At 38.2% G+C, this 23674-nt stretch overlaps 1 protein-coding gene across 1 annotated transcript in view; it reads left to right on the top strand.

The window, feature by feature from the left end:
• The first annotated feature begins 296 nt into the window (after nt 1-296).
• The window catches only part of CC2D2B (coiled-coil and C2 domain containing 2B), an 81120-nt gene continuing 57742 nt past the window's right edge, over nt 297-23674 (top strand). The window contains exons 1-10 of the mRNA XM_058671769.1: nt 297-413; nt 6755-6819; nt 7191-7235; nt 10231-10291; nt 12652-12728; nt 13379-13444; nt 15189-15272; nt 19156-19354; nt 19922-20064; nt 20159-20281. Of these exons, the coding sequence (XP_058527752.1) occupies nt 6778-6819; nt 7191-7235; nt 10231-10291; nt 12652-12728; nt 13379-13444; nt 15189-15272; nt 19156-19354; nt 19922-20064; nt 20159-20281 (840 nt within the window). The 5' untranslated portion in view covers nt 297-413; nt 6755-6777. The remainder of the gene's footprint in view (nt 414-6754; nt 6820-7190; nt 7236-10230; nt 10292-12651; nt 12729-13378; nt 13445-15188; nt 15273-19155; nt 19355-19921; nt 20065-20158; nt 20282-23674) is intronic.

Raw genomic sequence — 23674 nt, forward strand, 5'->3', positions numbered from 1 at the left:
GTCGCGACCCAGGAACACACTGGTGAGGAATACTGTTCCTCTCCATGAGGAGCGAGTGCCGGGTTCTCTCAGGTCTCCTTCCGGGACAGCTGCGGCCTCCACAGCACACAACCAGGCCACAGCTCATCCAAACCAGCGGCTCCTACCAAGAGCACCGCGGCCCTGAGGGAATCCGGCGCTGTAGCCCACACCACAAACAGCGGAACGCCTCGAAGGTTCCCGAAGCGCGCTCGGCCGTCGCGCCGAGAGGCCACGCCGCGCATGCTCCGGAGCCGCCTGCCTTGCCGGCGCGGAGAGCGCGCGAGAGCGCTGGAAGCGGGCTGTGGGCGTGAGGGACGCGGTCCGCAGCCGTGCGGCGGTTACTGTTGGGTGCGTCCTGCCTTTGCTGCTTCGAGAAACAGAAGTCCCCACAGGTGAACGCGCGTCCCCGTCAGTCTCTCCCGAACTCTGAGTGAGACTTTGCTGTGTGGGAAGAACCGGCGGGGCTGGCGTGACCAGGCACAGGGCAATGGGACTTGTAGTGGTCGCCTGACAGACTTGTTGGACATTCCTTTATTGATGCTGAAGGGGTTGAAAACGACCGCGTGTTAGGGCTTCAGAGCCGTGCTTGATTTTCATTCGATGAGGTGGGCGTGGTGCCTGGTGCTCACCTGACTGGAGAGCCTTGGTGGGCCGTGGAGCAGTTCATACCCCAGCCCTTGTCCACAGAATAAGAAAGATGAACGTGCTAGGGAGAATGTAATGTGCTACTGGAGGGCCAGAGCCAGGGACCTCCTGGAAGGTGTGGGTTTGAACAGGGAACTCTTAGTTGGAGGAAGCTGCAAAAATCAAAGGGTGAGTGTGCAGGGGAGTATCAACAAGGGTGTCATCAGGCAGTAGCTGAACGGGTCAGTCCGAGGGTGGTACGCAGGCCTGAGGTGGGGAGGTGGGCACAAAGCCCTTTCTTAAAAGATCGGAAAAAGAAAAAACAGGGTTTTGAGTGTCTGGGCTTAAGGGCCATTGGTTATTCTGTAAATTAACTTTTTAAAAAAAAAATAAATTGAGCAGTTGTGAGTAGCAAGATTACATTGCACTGTATGTGTGTGCCTTAGATATGAACTTGTACAAGTATGTCACAGTTTTGCAGCCTGCCTCTCTGTATCTTATGTAGCAGGTGCCCCCCACCCCCTTTTCTAGAAGTAGACACAAATCTTGCTTGACCTGTAAAACAGCAGGTTGTGATGTCTGGGAACTTGGGCCAGTGAGTGATTTAGCTTTGTTGCCTTTAAAACACATGTAAATTCACCAACCAAAAGCATTTCTAAGGCTACTCGTTTCTAGTTTCTGATTTTGTAAATTAAGATCACAACCAAGTGTGCTGATTTTGAAGCTTTGCTAGTAATGAAATGCCAGGAAGCCATGATACGTTTTTATACACTGCCATGTTGCTGCTGTATCATACTTAAACTAGGGGTAGATTTTTATTGTTGTTATTCCGATCCACTCTGTTTTTCATCTCCTAATACTAGTAAAAGATAGCTGGTGCAATTTGTTAATTTTTTTTCTTTGCCTTAGCTTATCATAACTTCAAATGAGACCTTAATTTGGAGGTATACCATACTAATTGTTTTTTTTTAATTATTGTTTATTTTATGACACAGTCCAATAGACACTGGAGTTTCCCCTCCTGATCCCCTTTGTTCTCTCCAGGCTTTCAATAGGTGTCTTTGGAGTACCCTTGGAAGTCCATCATACTGTCATTGAGGTGAGGTGTCTCCCAACGATGTAGGGACTTATCTGTTGCTTCGCTGTGACATCATCCTTGTATTGCAAGAACGGGGATATACTTCTCTCTGTTTCTGTCTCTGGACATATTTATTTCCACTGCACTTCCAATATTCCTCCCCTTAGGTACAGTCCACCACTTGTTGAGAAGGGAAAAATAAAATAAAATAAAATAAAATAAAATAAAATAAAATAAAATAAAATAAAATAAAATAAAATAAAATAGTGAGTATTCGTTGCATGCCGTACTAACTCAAAGAAATCTGGAAGAGCATTTTTTTTTAAAGATTTATTCATTTTATTACAGCCAGATATACAGAGAGGAGGAGAGACAGAGAGGAAGATCCTCCGTCCGATGATTCACTCCCCAAGTGAGCTGCAAGGGGCCGATACGCGCCAATCTGATCCCGGGAACCTGGAACCTCTTCCGGGTCTCCCACGTGGGTGCAGTGTCCCAATGCATTGGGCTGTCCTCAACTGCTTTCCCAAGCCACAAGCAGGGAGCTTGATGGGAAGTGGAGTTGCCGGGATTAGAACCGGCGTCCATATGGGATCCTGGGGCATTCAAGGCGAGGACTTTAGTTGCTAGGCCACGCCGCTGGGCCCTGGAAGAGCATTTTGACACACTGTTAAAAGAGAGGTCAGATCAGATTCATCTAACCTCGTGACAACAAATGAAGTAAGAAAAAGATAAAATTGGATTTGGACTGTACTTTATTCTGCTAAAAAGGAAAGTGCGTTTATATATCTAGAAAGATTCCCAAAAAGAGCTTAGGAGAAGTTAAAGGCAAAATAAATTTCTGATTTGCTCACAATCAAAAAATATTACTAGATATTAGAATATACAGTTTTATTACTAGAGATTTTTGGTAACTTTATTCCATTAGCACTCCTGAAACCAAATGACAGGAGTAATCAAAGTGATTGAATACTGTGGGGATGAAATCAGACACATTCAGAGTGGTACTGGGGATCAATATGCTAGAGAAATAAGCCAGACCTCAAAAGATAGGTATCACGAGTTTTCTCTGATTTATTGTAGATAGTATATAGAGTATAAAAAATTAATTTGCTTGAGTGTAATTGACATCTCAGGATAGTGATTTGATTATTTCGTATAGCCCTTTCTATATTCCTACCGAACAGTGATCTTTCTGCTTTTTACTTGTGGAACTCTTTATTTAGTAGAACATTAAGTCTTTGATTGCAAATTTAAAATGTTATAACAAAAATTATAAAGGAAAGGGAGGGGGAGGAAGAGATGCATTATTAAAATAAAATTGCATTTTTGAACAACAAAATTTGTTCTCTTTATATTAGTAGAAGAGTGAGTTAAAATGCAATTTCTAAATTAAAAAAAGTTGTGGGGAGAAGTCAGCTGAGGACATTGCTTTTTGGCAGGTAATACTTCAGCATTCTATTCCAACAAGCCAGTATCAAGGATTTTGCTTCATTTTATGCCCCTAGAATTGATTTAGAAACTTGTGTGGTGAGCTGAACTCTATTAATGTGGCTAAGGAATTGCTTAAAATTACATTTATCTTTTATGTTGAATGACATTTTGTTATATGGGTATTTGTTAATCCGAAAACGAATGTGAAAGGCGAATTAAATCATACTGAACACCACTGATCAAAGCTATGTTTATTAAAGTTTTCCATAATTTGGAAATGTCATGCAAAATTTGAAATTAGGCAATTATTTTTATTATATTGTGTTACCCTTAATATATTATTCTTTAAAATTTTTTCTTTTTAACTTGGGCTCTGTTAAGAGATTACAGCAGGTGGCTTCCTTTCCAAAGTAAAAGTGTGGAATATTAGAAATGATAATCTTTAGAGTCATTGAAAATCAGTGTGTTTTGTTTCACTTTTTGCTTAATTCCATTAATTGAAAATATAAACAAATTCTACAGAAAAATTGAATGTATTAACACCCCTGTTAATAAAAGTTTCATATTTCCATTATATCTGTTTCTATGGAGACATAATTAATACAAAGATATACCTGCAAAACTACAAATTGGACTTGAGGGTGTGCTTTCACATACCAAGCTTATCTGGGAACAGACCTACACAACTATCTTTTTTAAGCCTTTAAAGATCCAAGTGATACATTCCAACCCGGATGTAAATTCCTGCATAACATAAGCCAGGCTTGAGGAAACTTCATTTCAGGAAGCACCGTGGCTGGATTATGGGCAGGAGTGAGAGGTTTCTAAATGCACAGCTTGAGGCAACATTTCACAGAAGTAGAACTGACTTTTCTTTGCCATAAGAAAAGGCTAAAGGAACTGTGAGCTTTGAATCTCAGAGACTTAGAATATAGACCTGCAGTGCTTCTGATGGGAAACAAGCTAACTTAATTTCTTCAGAAAGAACTTTAACTTCAAGAATTATAAATTAGCAATGTCCTCAAAAACAAGATTAAACTGAACTGTTAGAGCAAATCTTCTAATACAGAATGTTGAATTTCTGTGAGAAAAGACTAGATGAAGTTTTCCTTTTTTATGGTGAAAAATGTAGAATTAGAAAGCTGAATGCAGTTTAGATGATCCCAATTTTGTTGGCAACATTCGGCATATCAAAATCAGGAGCCAGCTGCAAGTGTGCCTTCTTTTCCTCGTCAGGTCTGATGAGGGTATTGACTTTGGCCACATCAATGTTATAGAATTTCTTCATGCCTTATTTGATCTGGTGCTTGTTGGCCTTGGCACCCACAGTGAGCACAAGTGTGTTGATTTCTGTCTTCGGGAGGAGCAGGAGTTTCCTTCTTTGTTTTTGAAACCATCTTGGTTGAAAAGCTTTCCTTTTCAAGTGAAAATTTCCTCTACACCTGAGAGTTTATCCAATATCTTTTCTATAGTTGTTTATGTCATGTGTTGAATGGTAAATAAACATGTTAGGAAGGTCTCCAGGCTGTTAAAAAATATGAAAAATTTCTCTATAATAACTTTTCATTTGAGAATTGGAAATGTATTACAGCTTTACTGTGTGATATTGCTAATGTTTTACCTAGTTTAGCAAAAACAGAATTTGTAGGTGTAGACATTAGTAAGTCAGGGTTTTATTTGAAATCAGTTTTTTTCTAAATTTATTTTTGTTAGAAGGGCAGATTTATAGAGTAAGAGAGACAAAGATCTTCCATCTGCTGGTTCACTTTCCAAATGGCTGCAAAAATCAGAGCTGAGCTGATCCAAAGCCAGGAGCTTCTGTGTCTCCCACGTGGGTACAGGGTCCTAAACACTTGGGGTATCCTCTACTGTTTTCCCAGGCCATAACAAGGAAGCTGGATGGGAAGTGGAGCAGTTGGGACATGAACTGGCACCTGTATATGATCCCAGCACTTGGAAGTGAAGGATTAGCCAGTTGAATCATTGAGTCAGCCCTGATTTGAAATTATTTTTAGGAGTTCTTGCAGAATGGAAAGGAAATTCAAAATTCTCTTTGCTCATCATCTTTTTTCTGTTGTATCTAATCTTGGTATGTTAGTATGAATTTTATCATAGGTGTTGATAATCTTGTAGTGTCATCAAGTCAATTTCATAAATCTTCTTTTATTGACTAAGTGAAGAATTTTCTACCTTGAACCTCATTCTGTTTTGTTTCACATCTTTCCTGTATTTTGTAACACCTTACAGACCTGTCACTGGATGATTCAGAAACATCCATAAGCAACATTTGCAAATTGAACTTAATTTGTACCCAACTTATTCCTATTTGAACAGCACCCAGAATGATTCTACTTCATAATTAAGCAAGCCAAAACATTGGAAATTCTCTCCAGCTTCACTTTGTCTTGCATGCCAATTGCTCACCAAATCCAATGAATTCTTCCTTCTAAATTAATTTCTTCTTTTCATTCCTATTTCCACTTTTAAAATTCAGATATCTAGTATCTCTCATTGGGGCTTTTATTATAGAATCTTAATCTCCCTACCTTGGACTATATATTTAACCTGATTCTTTATTCCCTCACTATTGGTTTTGTAAATTTAAGGATAGGGGAGTTACATCCATATTTTAACTGAAGTAATTACTAAGTATTTTGCAAAAAAAGGGGACACTTTATTACTAAGCACTTTCTTTGTGTTGTTTTTGTGAAAGTGATTTTTTTCATATCTGATTAGCATATAGTGGAGATAGTGGCTTTTACATATACTCTCTTTTTTTAAAAAAAAAGTTTTTTCTAAATTTTTATATTTTATTTTTATTGGAAAGTGAGCTATACAGAGAGGAGGAAAGACAGAGAGGAACATCTTCCATCCCATGAGTCATTCCCCAAGTGGCTGCAACAGCTGGAGATAAGCCGATCTGAAGCCAGGAACCAGAGGCTTCTTCCAGGTCTCCCACATGGGTGCAGGGTCCCAAAGCTTTGGGCTGTCCTTGACTGTTTTTCCAGGCCACAAGCAGGGAACTGAATGGGCAGCGGGGTTACCAGGATTAGAACCAGTGCCCATATGGTATCCCAGTGCATTCAAGACAAGGACTTTAGCCACTGGACTATCATACTGGGCTCACATGTACTCTTTTATTTGTATCACTTAGCAACTGTCCAAATTTTTTGATTCTCTTGAATTTCCCATTTAAAAAACATATTATTAACGATGCTAATTTTGTTTTTCCCTTCCAGTGGTTATGCTGTCATTTGTTTTGTGGGTTTTCTGCATTAACCAGAATTTCTATTAAATACTAAAGTGAGCAGTTACTTAATGTTAAATACAAGAGTTGATAGTATATATCCTTATTTATAGATAAATTAATTTTAAAATAGAATAGTTTTATCTCAAGTATTATAATGGTTTTCTTTCAAGAAGAAATGGAAAAGATAATACATGACCAGTATTGCAGGAGGAGAAATAATAAGGCAAAAACATGATTTGTAATAAAGAAGATAGTGACCTAATGATTAAAGAGAAATTCACAGAGAAAAAAAATGGTTTTCTTTCAGTAAGATGATATACTATTCTTAACATTTCCCATTTATTTAGGAAGTGGGGGAGAAAGATACATCATGAAAAAAATCTCAAAGAGAAGAGAAGATATTAAAAAAAGGGTGAGGTATTAATAGAATTTGTAAGGATTTTGTTGATTTTAAAATGCTAAGTTATAAATAGAGGGTAGCCCTTATAAATATGATAATTTGGTTCTGGTGTAAATCATATCTTCATATATTAAATAGGGGAGCTTAGGAAAGTATTGTATTCTTGTTGAATCCATCATTCATTTAATGTGGCACATTAGAAATGAGATACTCATTTACTTGTATATACTCTTAAAAATGAATTTCTTTTCTGTCTCAGCCTGTCATTAAAGTCAATCCCAGATTTGCTCAAAAACAGTTTTAACTTGTCAGTGAAATATATTTCAGGATGTATCTCTCAGAACAACTCCAATTAAGCTTAGTATTTTATCCCTGCCTTCTAGATGGAAATGGGAAGTTGTGAAAAAATGTCTACAATCCTGGAAATGGTGGGTGAGATTATTGAAATACACTGTATTACTAATCACTTAATAGGGTTGACACTTCATGATGTATTCAGATGTTGTTATACCTTGATCAAGAGTAGAGTTACACATTTTTAGTTGGTCTAAGGTGAGTAATGCAGGTCAAATAATAAGGTAGCTGCTGGTCCATGATAACCTGATTCAGTAGTACGCTCAGAAGTTATTTTACAAAGTTTATAGCCTGGGCTCTTAAGATAGTATGTTGTGGGAGGCTGGGTGGAGCTTTTCCCCTTGTTTCTCCTCTGACCCCAGATACAGGGAAAAATATGATGATATTAGTGTGGAAACAATGGTATTACCCCCTAAAAAAAAAGATAGCGTGTTGTGTTATGATGTTTCAGTACTCCATGTCTTAAGCTATTTTTGTTGCTATAATAACATACCTGAGACAGGGTATTTTGCATTTTTTAAAAGATTTATCCATTTTTATTGGAAAGTCAGATACACAGAGAAGATAAGAGACAGAAAGATCCTCCATCTGATGACCCACCCCCACAAACATCAGAGCTGAGCCAATCCAAAGCCAGGAGCCATGAGGCCTCCCCACTCCCGCTACCCCCTTCTCCAACCACCTCCCACATGGGCACAGGATCCAAGGACCCTACGCCATTCCTCACTTTCTTCCCAGTCTACAAGCAGGGAGCTGAACATCTAGTGGAGCAGCTGGGACCAGAACCAGCACCCACATGGGATCCCGGCATATGCAAGGCGAGGACATCAGCCACCAGGCTACCGCGCCAGGCCTGAGACAGGGTATTTTGTATTTTTTTTTAAAGATTTATTTATTTTATTACAAAGTCAGATATACAGAGAGGAGGAGAGAGAGAGAGAGAGGAAGATTTTCCGTCCAATGATTCACTCCCCAAGTGAGCCGCAACGGCCGGTGTGCACCGATCCGAAGCTGGGAACCAGGAACCTCTTCCAGGTCTCCCATACAGGTGCAGGGTCCCAAAGCTTTGGGCCGTCCTCAACTGCTTTCCCAAGCCAAAAGCAGGGAGCTGGATGGGAAGTGGAGCTGCTGGGATTAGAACCGGCGCCCATATGGGATCCCGGGGCGCGTTCAAGGCAAGGACTTTAGCTACTAGGCCATGCCGCCGGGCCCGAGACAGGGTATTTTATAAAGAGGCTTATTTAACTCACAGTTCTGGAGGCCCAAGGGCATGGTCCTGACAGGTCTTACTAAGACCCAATGACAGCATTCTACAACAGGAACATAGTAATGTGTATGAAGTTATATGATGTAAGAGGAAGCCAGAAGCTCCAGATAACATTAAACTTGCTTTTCTTTCCTTCTTTTTTTCTTATTTTTTTTTATATCATAAAAGTTTTCAATTTATTTTACTGCAGGGAAGAAGGTGAAAACAGAAGTAGAGTCTGTATTAAGAACTGAGGCACCATCTCTGGTTAACCTTAGTCACAGCAATTAGGAGAGGGAATCCATCAGTAGCTTACAGATGGGTCCCTCAGCAGCCTTCAGTGAGCTACAACATGCCCTGCCTTTCTTTCTTTCTTTTTCTTTCCTTTTCTTTCTTTCTTTTTTTGTATAACACTCCATTCTCAAGGGAACTCATTTAGTCCTATGAGATCCCATCCATTTCCCAAGAACAGCATTAGTCCCTTGTGAGCATGGTCAGTCCCATCTCTTCAAAGTAGCATCACATCTTAACATCATTACTTCCAAGACCAATCTTCCAGCACGCAACACTTTAGATGACAATCATATTCAGACAATAGTACATCCTGCTTTGATTTTTCACATGATCTGTTGTTTTTACTGTTTCTGAAAATCTGATGTGCATCTGTTTGCTCTTCTTAGTTTCCTATTAGTTTGGTTAACATGTATTATTTTCAAATCTTTGCTATTATATTAAACTTTAAAATTAATTAAAACCAAAATCATGTTTCTTATCATTCTAAAAAGAAATTTAAGATTATTAGAATAATTTACTTTTAGAATATTGAAATTTAAAGAAACCAGCAAAGAAATGCACATGCTGATTTTTTTTTAACACACAGTATTTGACTAGAATTACCAGGAAGCAGCAATAAAATTGTTTTTGATATTCACCAAGATACATACTTGGGAATCCATAGGAATGCATACACACTCCAAAATCTTGGCATATGGTCACATTTAAGTTGTACAAAGGAGTAGGACTACAGAAGGATGCATATACTGTCAGAACCAGAGAGGTAGGATGGTGGAGGGCAAGTATATAGAAAGTTTACAAAAGAGAACAGTGCACGGTAATACCAGATACTACAATCAATCAAGTAATAAGTAACATTTGCATAATGTTGAGTTTTCAAAGTGTTTTCATACACTGATCTCATTGACCCAAATAAAAGATATATGAACTAGATAATACAAGAACACTAAGAAATAACCATTGAACTTTCTCATTAAAATTCCCTTTTTGATATTAAGAGAACAATTTATTAATTTAGAAATCCATATATAAAGAGATCATACAGGGCCCAGTGAGATGAATCAGTTAGCTAATCCCCCCTTGCAGGTACTGTGATCCCATGTGAGCGCCAGTTCAAGTCTCAACTGTTCCACTTTCCACCTAGCTCCTTTCTTGTGGACTTGAAAGGCAGCAGAAGATGATCAAAAAGCCTTAGGACCCTGCACCGATGTGGGAGACCTGGAGGAGCTTCCTGGCTCTTGGCTTGGGATCGGCTCAACTCTGGCTGTTGCATCCATTTGCAGGGACCCAGCGGATGGAAGATCTTTCTCTCTGCATCTCCTTCTCTCTGTAAACCTGTCTTTCCAATAAAAATAAATAAATATTTTTCAAAAACAGCTCATACAAGATAACAAAAAGATAAAATTTAAGAAACAGGCAAATGATATAAGTTGATATAAAGAAATGACATTTTAATGATTGATGAATTTATAATAAGATATTTAGTGAAAAACAAAACTGCACAAATTAACTCTCCCCATTTTTTTCAGATGTCAAAAGAGACAAAAAATATTGCAGTAGAAGAAATTGTAGAGAGACATCTCCAGAAAGGTTCTCTGTATATTACACCACAGCTTTGATATTCTTGGTTTTTATCTTTTTAAATATGTAAATGATTAATCCCATGGTAAAGTTTCAGCTGAGAATACAATTTTTTTTTATTGATTACATTTCATTTTGTGACACAGTTTCATAGGCTATGGGATTCCCCCAACCCCTCCCCGTGCCATCCCCCATGGTGGATTCCTCCACCCTGTTGCAGTGTTACAGTTCAAATCCAGTCAAGATTCTTTCATTGCAGGCCTATACCAAGCATAGAGTCCAGCATCTTATTATCCAGATACATTCAACGGTTTCTTGGGGAAGCCCTCTCTGGTCTGAAGGCAGAGCTGGCAGAATATCATCCCGACCAATTAAAAGCCCCAACATAACTTCAACATCAATTTACAACATTATAGAGTTAATTGACATGGTGTTGAGTAATCAATATGTTTAAAAATGTGGGTTCTTAACCACATCCTGTGACTACTTCATTGACATTTCAGTTTTAGTTTATATACAACCGGCTTCTATACACCTTAAAATGGCTATAGATTACTATTCAGCTGTCTCGTGTCTATTTTCATTTTAGTATTTGGCAGTTTATAGTGTTGAAGCATAATTTTGCTGAACTTGGCAGTTTTTAGGATAGTCTACACTGGCTTATAACTCTAACAAGGCATATGTCAACAGTTGAGGTGCAGAACAGTTTTAGGAGGGGTGTGCAGAGAAATCTTTGATGCCTTAGTGGGGAGTAACTTATCTTTGTGTCCTACCTAGTAAGGTATATGAGAATACAGATTTCTTAAGCAACTAGTTTAACAGAAATTAAACTTTGCAATAAGGCAAAATAGTCATAAGGAAACACATAGAAGAATTGATGTGTATGATTAAGTAAATTTCATTTTTGCTTTATTCTCAGCAAACACAGAAAACCCACTAGTGCTTGAGCCTGACAATAAAGGTGTATGTGTTTTATATATATGGATATTACAGATATCTAATATGTCTATAAATACACACACCTGCTCAAGAAGCTCCAAATATCAGATAAAAATATATAATGATTTTAGCCCATGTCATTCATCAAATATTTACTAAACACCTATTATATGCAGTCTGCCACTCTGAATTCTAGTAATAGAGTATAAACAAACTGAGAAGGTTTTTTTTAAAGATTTTATTATTATTATTATTATTGGAAAGCCGGATATACAGAGAGGAGGAGAGACAGAGAGGAAGATCTTCCATCCGATGTTTCACTCCCCAAGTGAGCCGCAATGGGCCGGTACGCGCCAATCCGATGTCAGGACCAGGAATCTCCTCGGGGTCTCCCACGTGGGTGCAGGGTCCCAAGGCTTTGGGCCGTCCTTGACTGCTTTCCCAGGCCACAAGCAGGGAGCTGGATGGGAAGTGGAGCTGCCGGGATTAGAACCGGCGCCCATATGGGATCCCGGGGCTTTCAAGGCGAGGACTTTAGTTGCTAGGCCACACCACTGGGGCCAGACTATTAAGTTTTAAATTGTACCAAATAGTACTGTAGTTAAGAATGAAGATTCTCTTGACCTAAAGTGATTTAACTTGTTGCTTATCCTTTAATTCCACTCTCTTCTATGGAACCTTTAAAGTACTCAGAGAAAGTAAGTACTCCAGAAAGACATGAGGTAAAATGACCGATTGGTCCTCCACTTTTTACTGTAACTATAAACTATACACAACTTTTTCTTTCTCAATCCTTCTAGTGGTTCAGCCAGTGGATAAATGGAAAATTACACATAGCTTAGAGTACACACAACACCTAGAGCCTTCTTTATACATGACAAGACTGTTTCTTCTCAGAGCTGAAAGAATCAGTGGTCAGAAGTTTTGTACTAATTTTATAAAACTAACATAAGTGATTAAAATGACTACTATAGACTTATTTCTCTTCCTTTCAGATTGACTTAAATCATGCTGAAGTCACTTGGCTTTGATGTTTGTATAACTCACGGAACAGTCGATCAATATAAAAATTGCTTATATGAGCTGTTTTTTTGGGTGGAGGATAGGGGCAGTGGTAGCTACTATAACACAAAGAAGGATTCTGGCCAGTAGCAGAGAAAACAGGAAAAGAAGGTGACAAGGGTACAGAAGTCACTGCAAAGAGAAATCAAATTTAATCTTCACTGTTGAAACTATTTATTGCAAATGGAGGAAGAGGAAGGACATTTATCTGTCTTGAGTTCTAAGTTTTTATGGGACAGTGACCCAGTCTTCACACTCGTCATGAGACTTATTTGTGTGTGTAGTTAAGGTATTTAATACTTTTGTTATTATTGCTGCTTAATTATAGGAAAGTATCATAACCTATATTATTTTTGGTTTCCTGATAGATTTAGATGCAGAGGAAAATCAAAACATAATAGAGACTTTGAGAGGCAAAGTAAGAGAAAAGCTAAAAAATGCTAAGGTAATGCTTTTTACAGTTGTTTTCAAAATTGCTTTGAAAATGAGAGTTGTAGCATAATTAACTTCCTTTTGGATAAAAAGGGATGAGAGACATCCATTTAGCCTAGTGGCTGAGAGTCTGGTTCCTATGCCTGTGTGCTGTGTTGGAATACCTGACCCCAGGTTTTTATTCCAGCTTTCTGCCTGTGCAGACCGTGACAGTAGGATGTGATTGTTCAAGTAATTAGTTCTCTGATACCCATGTGGGAAACATGGGGACATTGTAAGCTTTTAGTGTGTGAACTAGTGGGTGGGAGTTCTCTCTGCCCCTTACACTTTTTCCTTCTGTCTATTGTATTTTTGACTCTCTATCTTTGATTCTTTGCCACTCAATTTTTTTTTAAGGAGAGAGCTGAAATTCAGTCCTACATAGGTTTGTAATTTCATAAAGCTTGAAGTTGTTATTTTTCCCTCGCTTTTAATGTCCTATAATATCAAACCTAAAACCAAGGAAAGTGAAATGATTTGATTGTAGTAACTATATGTGACATCTAGGGAAGCACACACATACTTTTTAAAAGGAACACATTGAGAAATCTTGATTTTTAGCTGTTTTGGAAAAAAAAGGATACATGAGCACAATCACGTGTTTCTGTTTGTATTGTGTTTTAGATTAACCAAGGTGAAAAATCTTCAACTCAACTACGCAAAGGCACTAAGCTACATCAGTCATCTAAGGTGAATAACTTGAACTTTTAAAAACAGCTTTATAGACATATACTTGCAGATTTTTTAAAGATTTATTTATTTTTATTGGAAAGTCAGATATACAGAGAGGAGGAGAGACAGAGAGGAAGATCTTCTGCCTGATGGTTCACTCCCCCAAGTGATCACAACAGCCAGTGCTGCGCCAATATAAAGCCAGGAGCCTGGAACTCTTCTGGGTCTCCCACACAGGTGCAGGGTCCCAAGGCTTTGGGCCGTCCCTGATGGCTTTCCCAGGCTACAAGCAGGGAGCCGGATAGGAAGCAGAGCCGCCGGATCGGAACCGGTTACCATATGAGATCCCAGCGCGTGCAAGGCGAGGACTTCAACCACTACGCTATTGCGCTGGGCCCCAAATTTTATTTTAAAAACTGAGTATACAATGGTATATTTAATACTTAAGATGACAAAAGCATTCTTATTTGGGGGGAACATATTATGTAGAATGTGGGTTAAGGAGCTGTAACAACAAAGATGTAGGTTAGTGTCATAATATAGAAGTTTACTTCTCTCAGGTATAGCTGACTAGCAGTACAGGCTTGGCAGGGCATTTTTGCCAGTTTCAATACATAGCCCTTATCTCTGAGATTGTGCAAAGCTCCCATTACTTCAAAGGAAACAGAAGAGGAGAGAGGCAGAGGAGTGCAGGGTACTCTTCTATATGGGTAAATATTTGTAAACTGCACACCTCACTGCTATGAAAGGAACATGGGAGAAGTGTCTAGGTACACCAGCTAGAAATAAACTCTTTATTAGAGATGGGGGTTGGTGCGGGGAAGACCACAAAAACAACTAGTAGTTTCTGCAACAAGCAAACGGAGACTCTAACGTGGACTATATCAACCAGTTGATTCTGGAGAGATTTCATTGTGCTTGGAGTGACGAAATTGACAGTAATTCAGAGCTATTGATCTATCAAAACCTCTTGAGCAGGACCCTCAGAGAATGCCCCATATCAGTGACCCTGGGTGGTGTTGGGAGGCTGTTCTCCAGCCTAGGGTGCCTAGGCATTTGGGAAGCTGGGTGTGACTTCTCAGCTTGACCACCCCCTTTCCCCAGAATCAGGAAGGAAAAAAAAGCGAATGTGGAAATGATGATCTCACCCACTTTCCTATAGTTCTTGACCCTTATCACCCTAATCAAGTATCATGAAAAATAAATACAATTAATAATAAAAAAAGTTTTTAGAAACAACTCTTGGGGCCCGGCGGTGTGGCCTAGCGGCTAAAGTCCTTGCCTTGAAAGTGCCGGGATCCCATATGGGCGCCGGTTCTAATCCCGGAAGCTCCACTTCCCATCCAGTTCCCTGCTTGTGGCCTGGGAAAGCAGTCAAGGACGGCCCAATGCATTGGGACCCTGCACCCGCGTGGGAGACCCGGAAGAGGTTCCTGGTTCCCGGCATCGGATCGGCGCGTACCGGCCCATTGCGGCTCACTTGGGGAGTGAAACATCGGATGGAAGATCTTCCTCTCTGTCTCTCCTCCTCTGTGTATATCTGGCTTTCCAATAATAATAAAATCTTTAAAAAAAAAAAAAAAGAAACAATTCTTGAACCAACTATACTGAAAGCTAAGTGTAACTTGATATTCTTTGTGCTACTTTCCTTCTTTTTTTAGCTAAGATAGTGTTTAACATTATAGAAAAGTATTTCTGTTACTTATAGGCAGAAGTATTCATTTCAATGCTAAATGCTACTTTATCATTGTTTAATGCACAGCACGAGGGTTTGCTGGATGAAGGTCTTTCATTTTTCATTCTGAGTGGTGACGAAGGTGCGACTTTTTATCAGTCTTCAGAGCAGGTTGGATTTGTCTCTTTCTATAACATCTCTTAAGAGAATAACTTCATTAAGGACATGTAAGGAAATATTTGGAATGGAGTGGTTTTTTGTTGGGTTTTTTTTTTTTTTTTTGAGCCTTCTTGCCTTTGAATTAAGCCTTTGAATTGTCTAACATTAATGTGAGTGCTTATGGGATGTCCAATGATACACAGGCCAACAGACACTGCTCTGTTATGAGCTGCATAATGAAGACCAGAATGATGCTCTGGAGTAGCAACCATGTGAGGAATAGTTGGGTGCATTGGGCTTGTATTGGTTGAGATCACAACTTGTGTCAGAGAGATTGGTTAGGACTCATAAAAGAGGCAGCTATAATCATAAGTCAGTAGTTAGGGCCAAAGATGAGAGGCTGAAATATGCAGACATTTAAAAATCTTCATTACACTTTATAATTATCATTTTCCACTACACAGTTTTACAGGTAGAGGAGTTCTCCCTTTCCCTCCTCATCCCTTGCCCTGTGTCCCTCCCTGTTGTACCCTGTATTTTACAATAATATAGTCCTTTGGCTGCTGATTCCAACATCCAGCTACTTATGTGTGTTATGACATTGTAGGTATAGGCAGTGATGGAGAATCTAGCATTTTGTTGTCAAGGTATATTTAACAATTTCGTTGTGGGTCCTTCTTTTATTTGGGAGTAAAGATGCCGACTGTGATTTTTGTTTCCCAGTACTCTAGTCTCCTTTACATCATTTGTTTGTGAGAAAATATAGGTGTGTACTTGTTATCTATGTAACTTTTTGTTTCAAATTTTGAATGAAAGTTGCCTTATGTCAGAGAGAACATGTGATATTTGTCCATTTCGGATTGACCTGTTTCACTGAGCAGAGTGGTCTCCAGTTGAAACCACTTTGTTGCAAATAATGGCTGAATAGTAGTCCATAGAATAGATGTACCACAGTTTCTTTATTCAGTCTTCTTCAATAAGCATCTGGGTTGTTTCCATGTCTTTGCTGTTGTGAATCGTACTGAAATAAATATAGGAATTCAGGTGGCTTTCTCACATGTAGATTTCACTTTTTTATTTTTTATTAAATAATTTTTCCATTATGCTGTTTTGTAGGCATAAGGTTTCCCTTCATTTCTGTTTCCTCTCTCCCATTTGTCCCTCCCCCATTTTGCTTTGTGTTTTATGATAGTATAATCTTGCAGCTGCAGTCCAGTTGCAGCATTCCTCTGTTAATATGCATCATGGTGTTGCTGACACAGGCAGTGGTAGGGAATCTTAGTATCTTGTTGTTAGTGTATATTTAACAGTTTCATTGGGGGTCCTTTTAAATTTGAGTGTAGAGATGTGGGCTTGGTGCAGTGGCTCATTTGCTAATCCTGCCCCTTCAAGCATTGGGATTGCATAGGGGTCCCAGATTGTGTCCCAACTGCTCCACTTTCCATCCAGCTCCCTACTTGGGACCTAGGAGAGCAGTAGAATCATATCATCTGGGAACAGGGATAATTTTAATTCTTTATTTCCAATTTTAATTCCTTCAATTTCTTTCTCTTGCCTAATAGCTCTAGTGAGGACTTGCAGTACTGTGTTGAATAGCAGTGGTGATAGCAGACATCCTTATCCCAATCCAGATCTTAGTGGGAAATCTTCCAATCTTTCCACAGTCAGTATGATACTGGTATTTGATTTTCTGTAAGCTGCTTTGATTGTGTTGTAGAATGTTCCTTCTGTGCCTATCGTGCTTAGGTTTCTTAGTTTGAAGCAGTGTGGAATTTTATCAAATACATTCTCTGTACCTATTGAGATGATTATGATTTTTATTTTTCAATTTGTTGTGGTGGTGAGTCACATTTATTAACTTGCAAATGTTAAAACATCCCTGCATGCCTGGGATAAATCCCACCTGGAGGGTGAATGATTTGCCTGATGTGTTATTGGATTCTGTTGGCTAGTATTTTATTGTAGATTCTTAGTCTGTGTTCATCAGAGGTATCGGTCTGTAGTTCTCTTTTTCTGTTGTGTCTTTATCTGGCTTTGATATTAAGGTGATGTTGGCTTTAGAGAAGGAGCTTGGAGGAATTGCCTCCCTTAAGTAGGTTGTGGAGAATTGGGATCAGTTCTTGTAGCTATCTGATCCTGGCCTTTTCTTTATTGGAAGCTTTAATTACTGATTCAATATACATTCTAGTTATAGACTTATTTAAATTTTCTATTTCCTCATGATTCAACTTTAGTAAACTGTATGTGTCCAGGAATTTATTTCTTGTAGGTATTCTGATTTGTTGATGCATAATTCCTTGTAGTAACTCCTGATTGTTCTATATATGTCTGAGGTATCTGTTGTTATGTTTTCTTTTTCGTCTCTGATTCTATTGGTTCATGTCTTCTCCCTCTTTTCTGTCATTTCATTTTCAGTTTCTGCCTATGTTTGGTAGTGTGACGTGTCTCCTGTAGGCAACAGATAGATAGGTCATCTTTTTCAGATACAGTCTACTAATCTGTCTTTTATGAATTTAATCCATTTGTGTTCAAGGTTAATATTGACAGGTAGCGGTTTGGTCTTGTCATTTTTGTGTTGGCTTTTTCATTGTGTTTTATTGGGTAGTTCTACCCCTTTGCCATCATTAAGTGTGGCTGCCTTCATCATTTTCTGTCTTAAGCATGTTTTTTGAGTAATATTTGTAGGGTTGGTCCAGTAGTGGTGAAGTTTTCAGCTTTTGTTTGCTTTGGAAATATTTTTATTTAATTTTGAAATACAAATGAGAGCTTTGCTGGGTTGACTCTTTTTAAATCTGATTGGTGTTCCCCAATACGTTATGTTTATCATGTACCTATTTCAGTATCTTTTCTTTGTGTTCAACCAAAGGGAGCTTGATAATGATGTGTCAACATGAGCATTATTTCTGATCCAATCTGTTTGGGGTTCTCTGCCCTTCCTGTATTTGACATCCCCTTACATTCCCAATGTTTGGAAAGTTCCCTTTTATAATTTCATTGAATACATCTTATAATCCTGTTTTTCTTTCCATGCCATAAGGAACTCTATCACCTTTATATTTAACCTTTTAATGGTGTTATTTAAATCTTGGATAGTTTTCATAGCTTTATTTAGTTCCTCTTCCGTATTTTTTATTGTTTATGCATTCTTAAATGATGTGTCTTCTAATTCTGAAATTCTTTCTTCTGCCTCACTGTTTCTATTGGCAAGACTTTCCACTGTTGTTGTTGTTGTTGTTGTTGTTGCTTGTGTGTTTAATTTTCTCTGTTGTATTCTTCAGTCCAAGTATTTGAATTTGATTCTGTTTTACAGCCCGTATGTCCTTTGTTATATATTGATTCCATTCTTGCCTTTGCCTATAGGAAAAACATATGATAAATCTTAGATGAGTTTCTTTATGTTCAGTGAAATTTCTTTATGATCAGTTTCATCTAGAGCTTGATTTGGGTGGCTTGGATCGTAAAGACTGTTTTTAGAGGCCAGTATTGTGGCACAGTGAGTTAAGATGCTTACCTTGCTATCTCCCTGCTAATGCACCTAGGAAATCAGCAGAAGAAGGCCTAAATACTTGAGCTTTCACCACCCATATGATAGACCTGGATGGAGTTCCTGGCTCTTAGCTTCCACCTGGCTGTTATAACCATTTGGAAAAATGGATATCTCTTTTTCTCTTTCTCTCTTCTTTTTTCTTCCCCCATCTCTCTCTCTCTCTTTCCCTCTTTCTTTCTTTCCTACCTCCCTCTCTCTTCCTCTCTCTATTGCTCTGCCTTTAAATAAGTAAATAAATATTTTAAAAGAAAATAAAAGACTATAACTAAAGTTCTGTAGATTTTATGTATCTGTATATTAATCATTGAAAACAATATACACTTACTTTTTCCTTTTGGTGTTCAACAGAGATCAGGAAATGGTAGTTACCTTAAATGCTTTCCACTTGCTGATAATTTGCAAAATATTACTGAAGGCCAAGATGAAGCTTTTATGGAAGAAGTCATTTTTACAGATTTGCTTGAGGTAAAAGCTGCTGAGTATGAAGATGATCAGGAACAAACGAAAAAACACGAGGCTAATATTTTTGTGCCAAGTAGCTCTCCAGGTAATATCATTTTCCAATACAATGTTCAATTATTCATGAATTTATATTATGGAATAATAGCTTCTGTGGATAAATAAAAATATTGAACTAAAATTATGGTAAGTTTTCTACATTCTTCATGCCTTCTGTGAGTTAAGAAAATTAAGGAAATTTGTTCATCATATATATTTCATACTTCAAAAAGTTCACATGAAATAAGAAGTATACCCTGGTGCAAACATTTTTAAAAATCATGCAGTTTTTCTGTAACGTGCATTTCCATGACCTTTTTGAGGATCCTGTGTGTGTGTGTGTGTGTGTGTGTATGTGTGTGTGTGTGTATGTGTGTGTGTGTGTATGTGTGTGTGTGTGTGTGTGTGTATGTGTGTGTGTGTATGTGTGTGTATGTGTGTGTGTATGTGTGTGTGTGTATGTGTGTGTGTGTGTGTGTGTGTGTATGAAGCATACACTGCTGCACTTCGTTTTGAGGGAATGGAACATAATGGTAGCTCATTTGTGTTAGCTATTTGATCAATACCAATTCAATATCTTGTACTTTAAGCTAGTTAAGTACATTTTATTATTAAGTGATCAACCAGCGTAAACTGCCAAGAGACATGATGCCACGCATTCTAGAAGACGAAGGATTCTATATTCAAAAAAAGCCAGAAATATGTAGAAAGACCTGTAACAAAATGGAAAATCGCCTACTTACACTGGAAGAGGCAAGTGTGCTTGTTAACAAGCTACTCAGTGATAATATATGATACTTGTTTAGTGAAATATTTAAGTACTAGATTTCTTAAATATTGTTTATAGGGAAAGTATTGGTTTGAAGAGAGTGGAGAAATAATGTCATTACCTTCACCTATTAAGCAGTCATGGAATTTCAGACTAAATATAAGCAAGGAATCTTTAAATCCAGCACTGAAGACCGTATACAGGAAGGTAACGAACAGCATTTTACTTGTAATTAAGGTTCAGTTTTTTTTAAGATTGATTTATGTTTATTGCAAAGTCAGATATATGTATATATATATATATATAGAGAGAGAGAGAGAGAGAGAGAGAGGAGGAGGAGAGACAGAGGAAGATCTTTTGTCCAATGATTCACTCCCTACGCAGCCGCAATGAAACCAGGAGCCAGGAGCCTCTTCCAAGTCTCCCACATGGGTGCAGGTCCCAAGGCTTTAGGCCGTCCTCTACTACTTTCCCAGGCCACAAGCAGGACCTGGATGGAAAGCAGGGTTTTTGGGGTTAGAACCAGGACCACACCTAAGGCAGAACTCTAGCCACTGGGCTACCATGCTGGCCCCAAGGTTCAATTTTTTTATGCTATTATAGCATATGTTTCTGTGGTGTACATTTATCCTTTAAAGTTATTGCCTGGTACAGTGGGGAACTGTTGAATAGAAGTTAGAATTGTGTTTTTAAGAAATATTTAATGATGAAAAATCCTCAAAATATAATGCAAAGTGAGTAAAACAGAATGTAACATTATACATGACCCTAATTTTATAAAATAGATAGTGAGTGAATGAATGATTCTTGGGCTATCATTTAAATTTCTACTTGGAAATTGTTGTTACCTATTAGTTTTGCGTATTTGCATCAATAGGCTATATGTTGTGTTCAGCAATATTTTGCCTATTTTTACTGTTGTATAAAAGTTTATTCTCTGGGACCTGGTGGGGAAAGAGAGAGAATGAAAATCTTCTAACTGTCGGTTCCCTCTCCAAATGGCCAAAATGGCTGGAGTAGAAGGAACACCCTATGGTTTAGTTGCTATTTTTAAATTGGCCAGTTGTACTTTCTGGTGAATTTCTGTGGACCTTTGAAGATTCTGTTGTTATCAGGGGCATCAGATGTCCCATTGTTTCTCTCTGCGTTCTTCTACGTGTTAATGATACTAGGTAAGTCTTCTGAATATTTATGGATTGTCGCTATTCATTTGTATTTCAGGTTTGCTGTATGGCACATAACCTAGTTTTGCTATAAATCTTATCCATAGATTATTGACTTTTATGTTTAATTGTTCCTCCCATTGTGCTGTAGGGATTTTGGAGGATCTAAAACTTAAATAATATAAACTAATACAATACTTATATTACCAGAATAACCCACTAAGAAATTCTTAATTTCAGATTTTATAGTATAGTTTTAACACTAACATGCCCAATTGACATTTTGTTCTCCCCTAAATATTCTAATTTTCCCAAGGAATGCTCTAAGTTTTATGCATTTAATTATATTTTTAACATACTAATCATAGCTACTACTAATAATATCTGTATTAGCTTTTCACTAATTAAAACATCATCTTAGAAAGCAAAAAGCTTTATCTTGACTCACAGTTTGGAGGTACATAGACAAGACTGGCAGCTGTGTTAGTTTAAGCATCAGCAGATGCCCAAGGATTGCATAAAGATGACCACATGGGGAACAAGGAAGTGGGCAGATAGGAAGCAGTGCTCTTTCTCTGCCCACGATGTGGTCTCTCCTTCTAAGGCCGTCATGGTCAGTCGTGTGCTCTACCCTATCAGCCACTGATGCAAGGCCCCTTCTTTGGACACCATGATTTGATTAGGTGCCAGCCTCACTCCGTTATTGTAAGATTCTGTGGATCAACACTTTTTTAATATGTGGACCTTTGGAGGAAAAAACAAATTATTTTCCAAACCGTAACAATATCAGATAACTAATATCTTGTTCATTGTAAGTTTGTTTTCATTATTTTTTCTATGGATTTTGGTCATTAGGTTCTAGTTTGTACTATGATTTTTTTTAAGATTTATTTATTTTTATTACAAAGTCAGATATACAGAGAAGAGGAGAGACAGAGAGAAATATCTTCCATGCGATGATTCACTCCCCAAGTGAGCGCAACGGCCGGTGCTGCACCAGTCTGAAACCAGGAGCCTGGAGCTTCATCCGGGTCTCCCACTTGGTGCAGGGTCCCAAGGCTTTGGGCCATCCTTGACTGCTTTCCCAGGCCACAGGCAGAGAGCTAGATGGGAAGTGGAGCTGCCGGGATTAGAACCGGCGCCCATGTGGGATCCTGGAGCATTCAAGGCAGGGACTTTTAGCCGCTAGGCCACGGTGCTGGGCCCTGTACTATGATTTTTGAAAATTGTATTTTTTATGGTATTTTCATTTTCTCTTTCTTTTCAGTATTTGTTTATTATTATTATTTTCCATGATATAGTTTTGTGGGTGTAGGGATTGTATTTCATGTTACATGTGAAAAGTCACAAAAGTCATAGATGATATTTGCCTCTGCAAGTATTCTGTTCTTTGCTTTTTAGAAGACAAAGACACTAGTTAGCTGATATAGCCTTAGAAAATATTATTTTCTGCAGGGCGCTTAGACATCATAAGACTCCAGGAGTGTCTGTGCCATCCTAATTCGTAATACTACACATGAATCAACATTTTAGAAATGATACTTTCATACCAAATATTATAGTATCTTTATATAATTTCCCCAGCTGAGTTACTATAAAAAAATCCATCTTCCTTTGAAAATAAAAACTTAAAAAGGATAAAGAAGTGAGGAAGAAAAATCCACTTCCTAGCATTCCTCTTATCCTATTGTCTGATATTACATAACATAATTTCTAGACTTTAGGATGGCAGTGCGATCTATATAAATTTTGCTGAGGATATAACACAGATATTTTATCAGAATCATCTTGGACCATTTCTCTTGAGGAGAGAAGTCTTTGAAATCATGCCAGATTGTGGAATGAATGAGTAAATAAATGTATGCAGATATAAAAAGTATAACAAATAAATGCCATAATTTACAGAGTTTGTAGAAATATTAACCATCATCCAAGTTAACCTTTGTAGCCACCTAGAATCCCAAGTTGAAAACCACTGGGCTGAACAAGTAACCTTTTCCTCAAGTAATCTGTTATAGATTGTCCAAGTTTATATTTCATGGATTCTTTAGGTTGGGAGTAAATGTAAAGATTATTTCACTAAATGTTTAAACTGAGTATTAAAATATATTTTGTATCAGCTGTGGTTTGAATATGTCCCCTCCTCATAAATCAAGTGTTACCAATATAATAGTATTAAGATGGTCTGATTAGGCCATCAGGCTATGGCTGTGCAGTAACTTAACAGGATAATCCTCTACCTGCGGCGCTGGCATCCACTTCCCATCCAGCTCCCTGTTAATAGCCTGGGAACGCAAATGAGGATGGCCCAAGGCTTTAGAAGACTTGGAAGAAGCTCCAGGCTTCTAGCTTTGGACCAGTCCAATGATTTGGGAAGTAAACCAGCAAAGGGAAGATTTCTTTCTCAGTCTCTTCTACCCTCTGTAACTCTTTCAAA

Source organism: Ochotona princeps, chromosome 13 (genome assembly GCF_030435755.1).
Source record: "Ochotona princeps isolate mOchPri1 chromosome 13, mOchPri1.hap1, whole genome shotgun sequence".
NCBI classification, from domain to species: Eukaryota; Metazoa; Chordata; class Mammalia; order Lagomorpha; family Ochotonidae; genus Ochotona; species Ochotona princeps.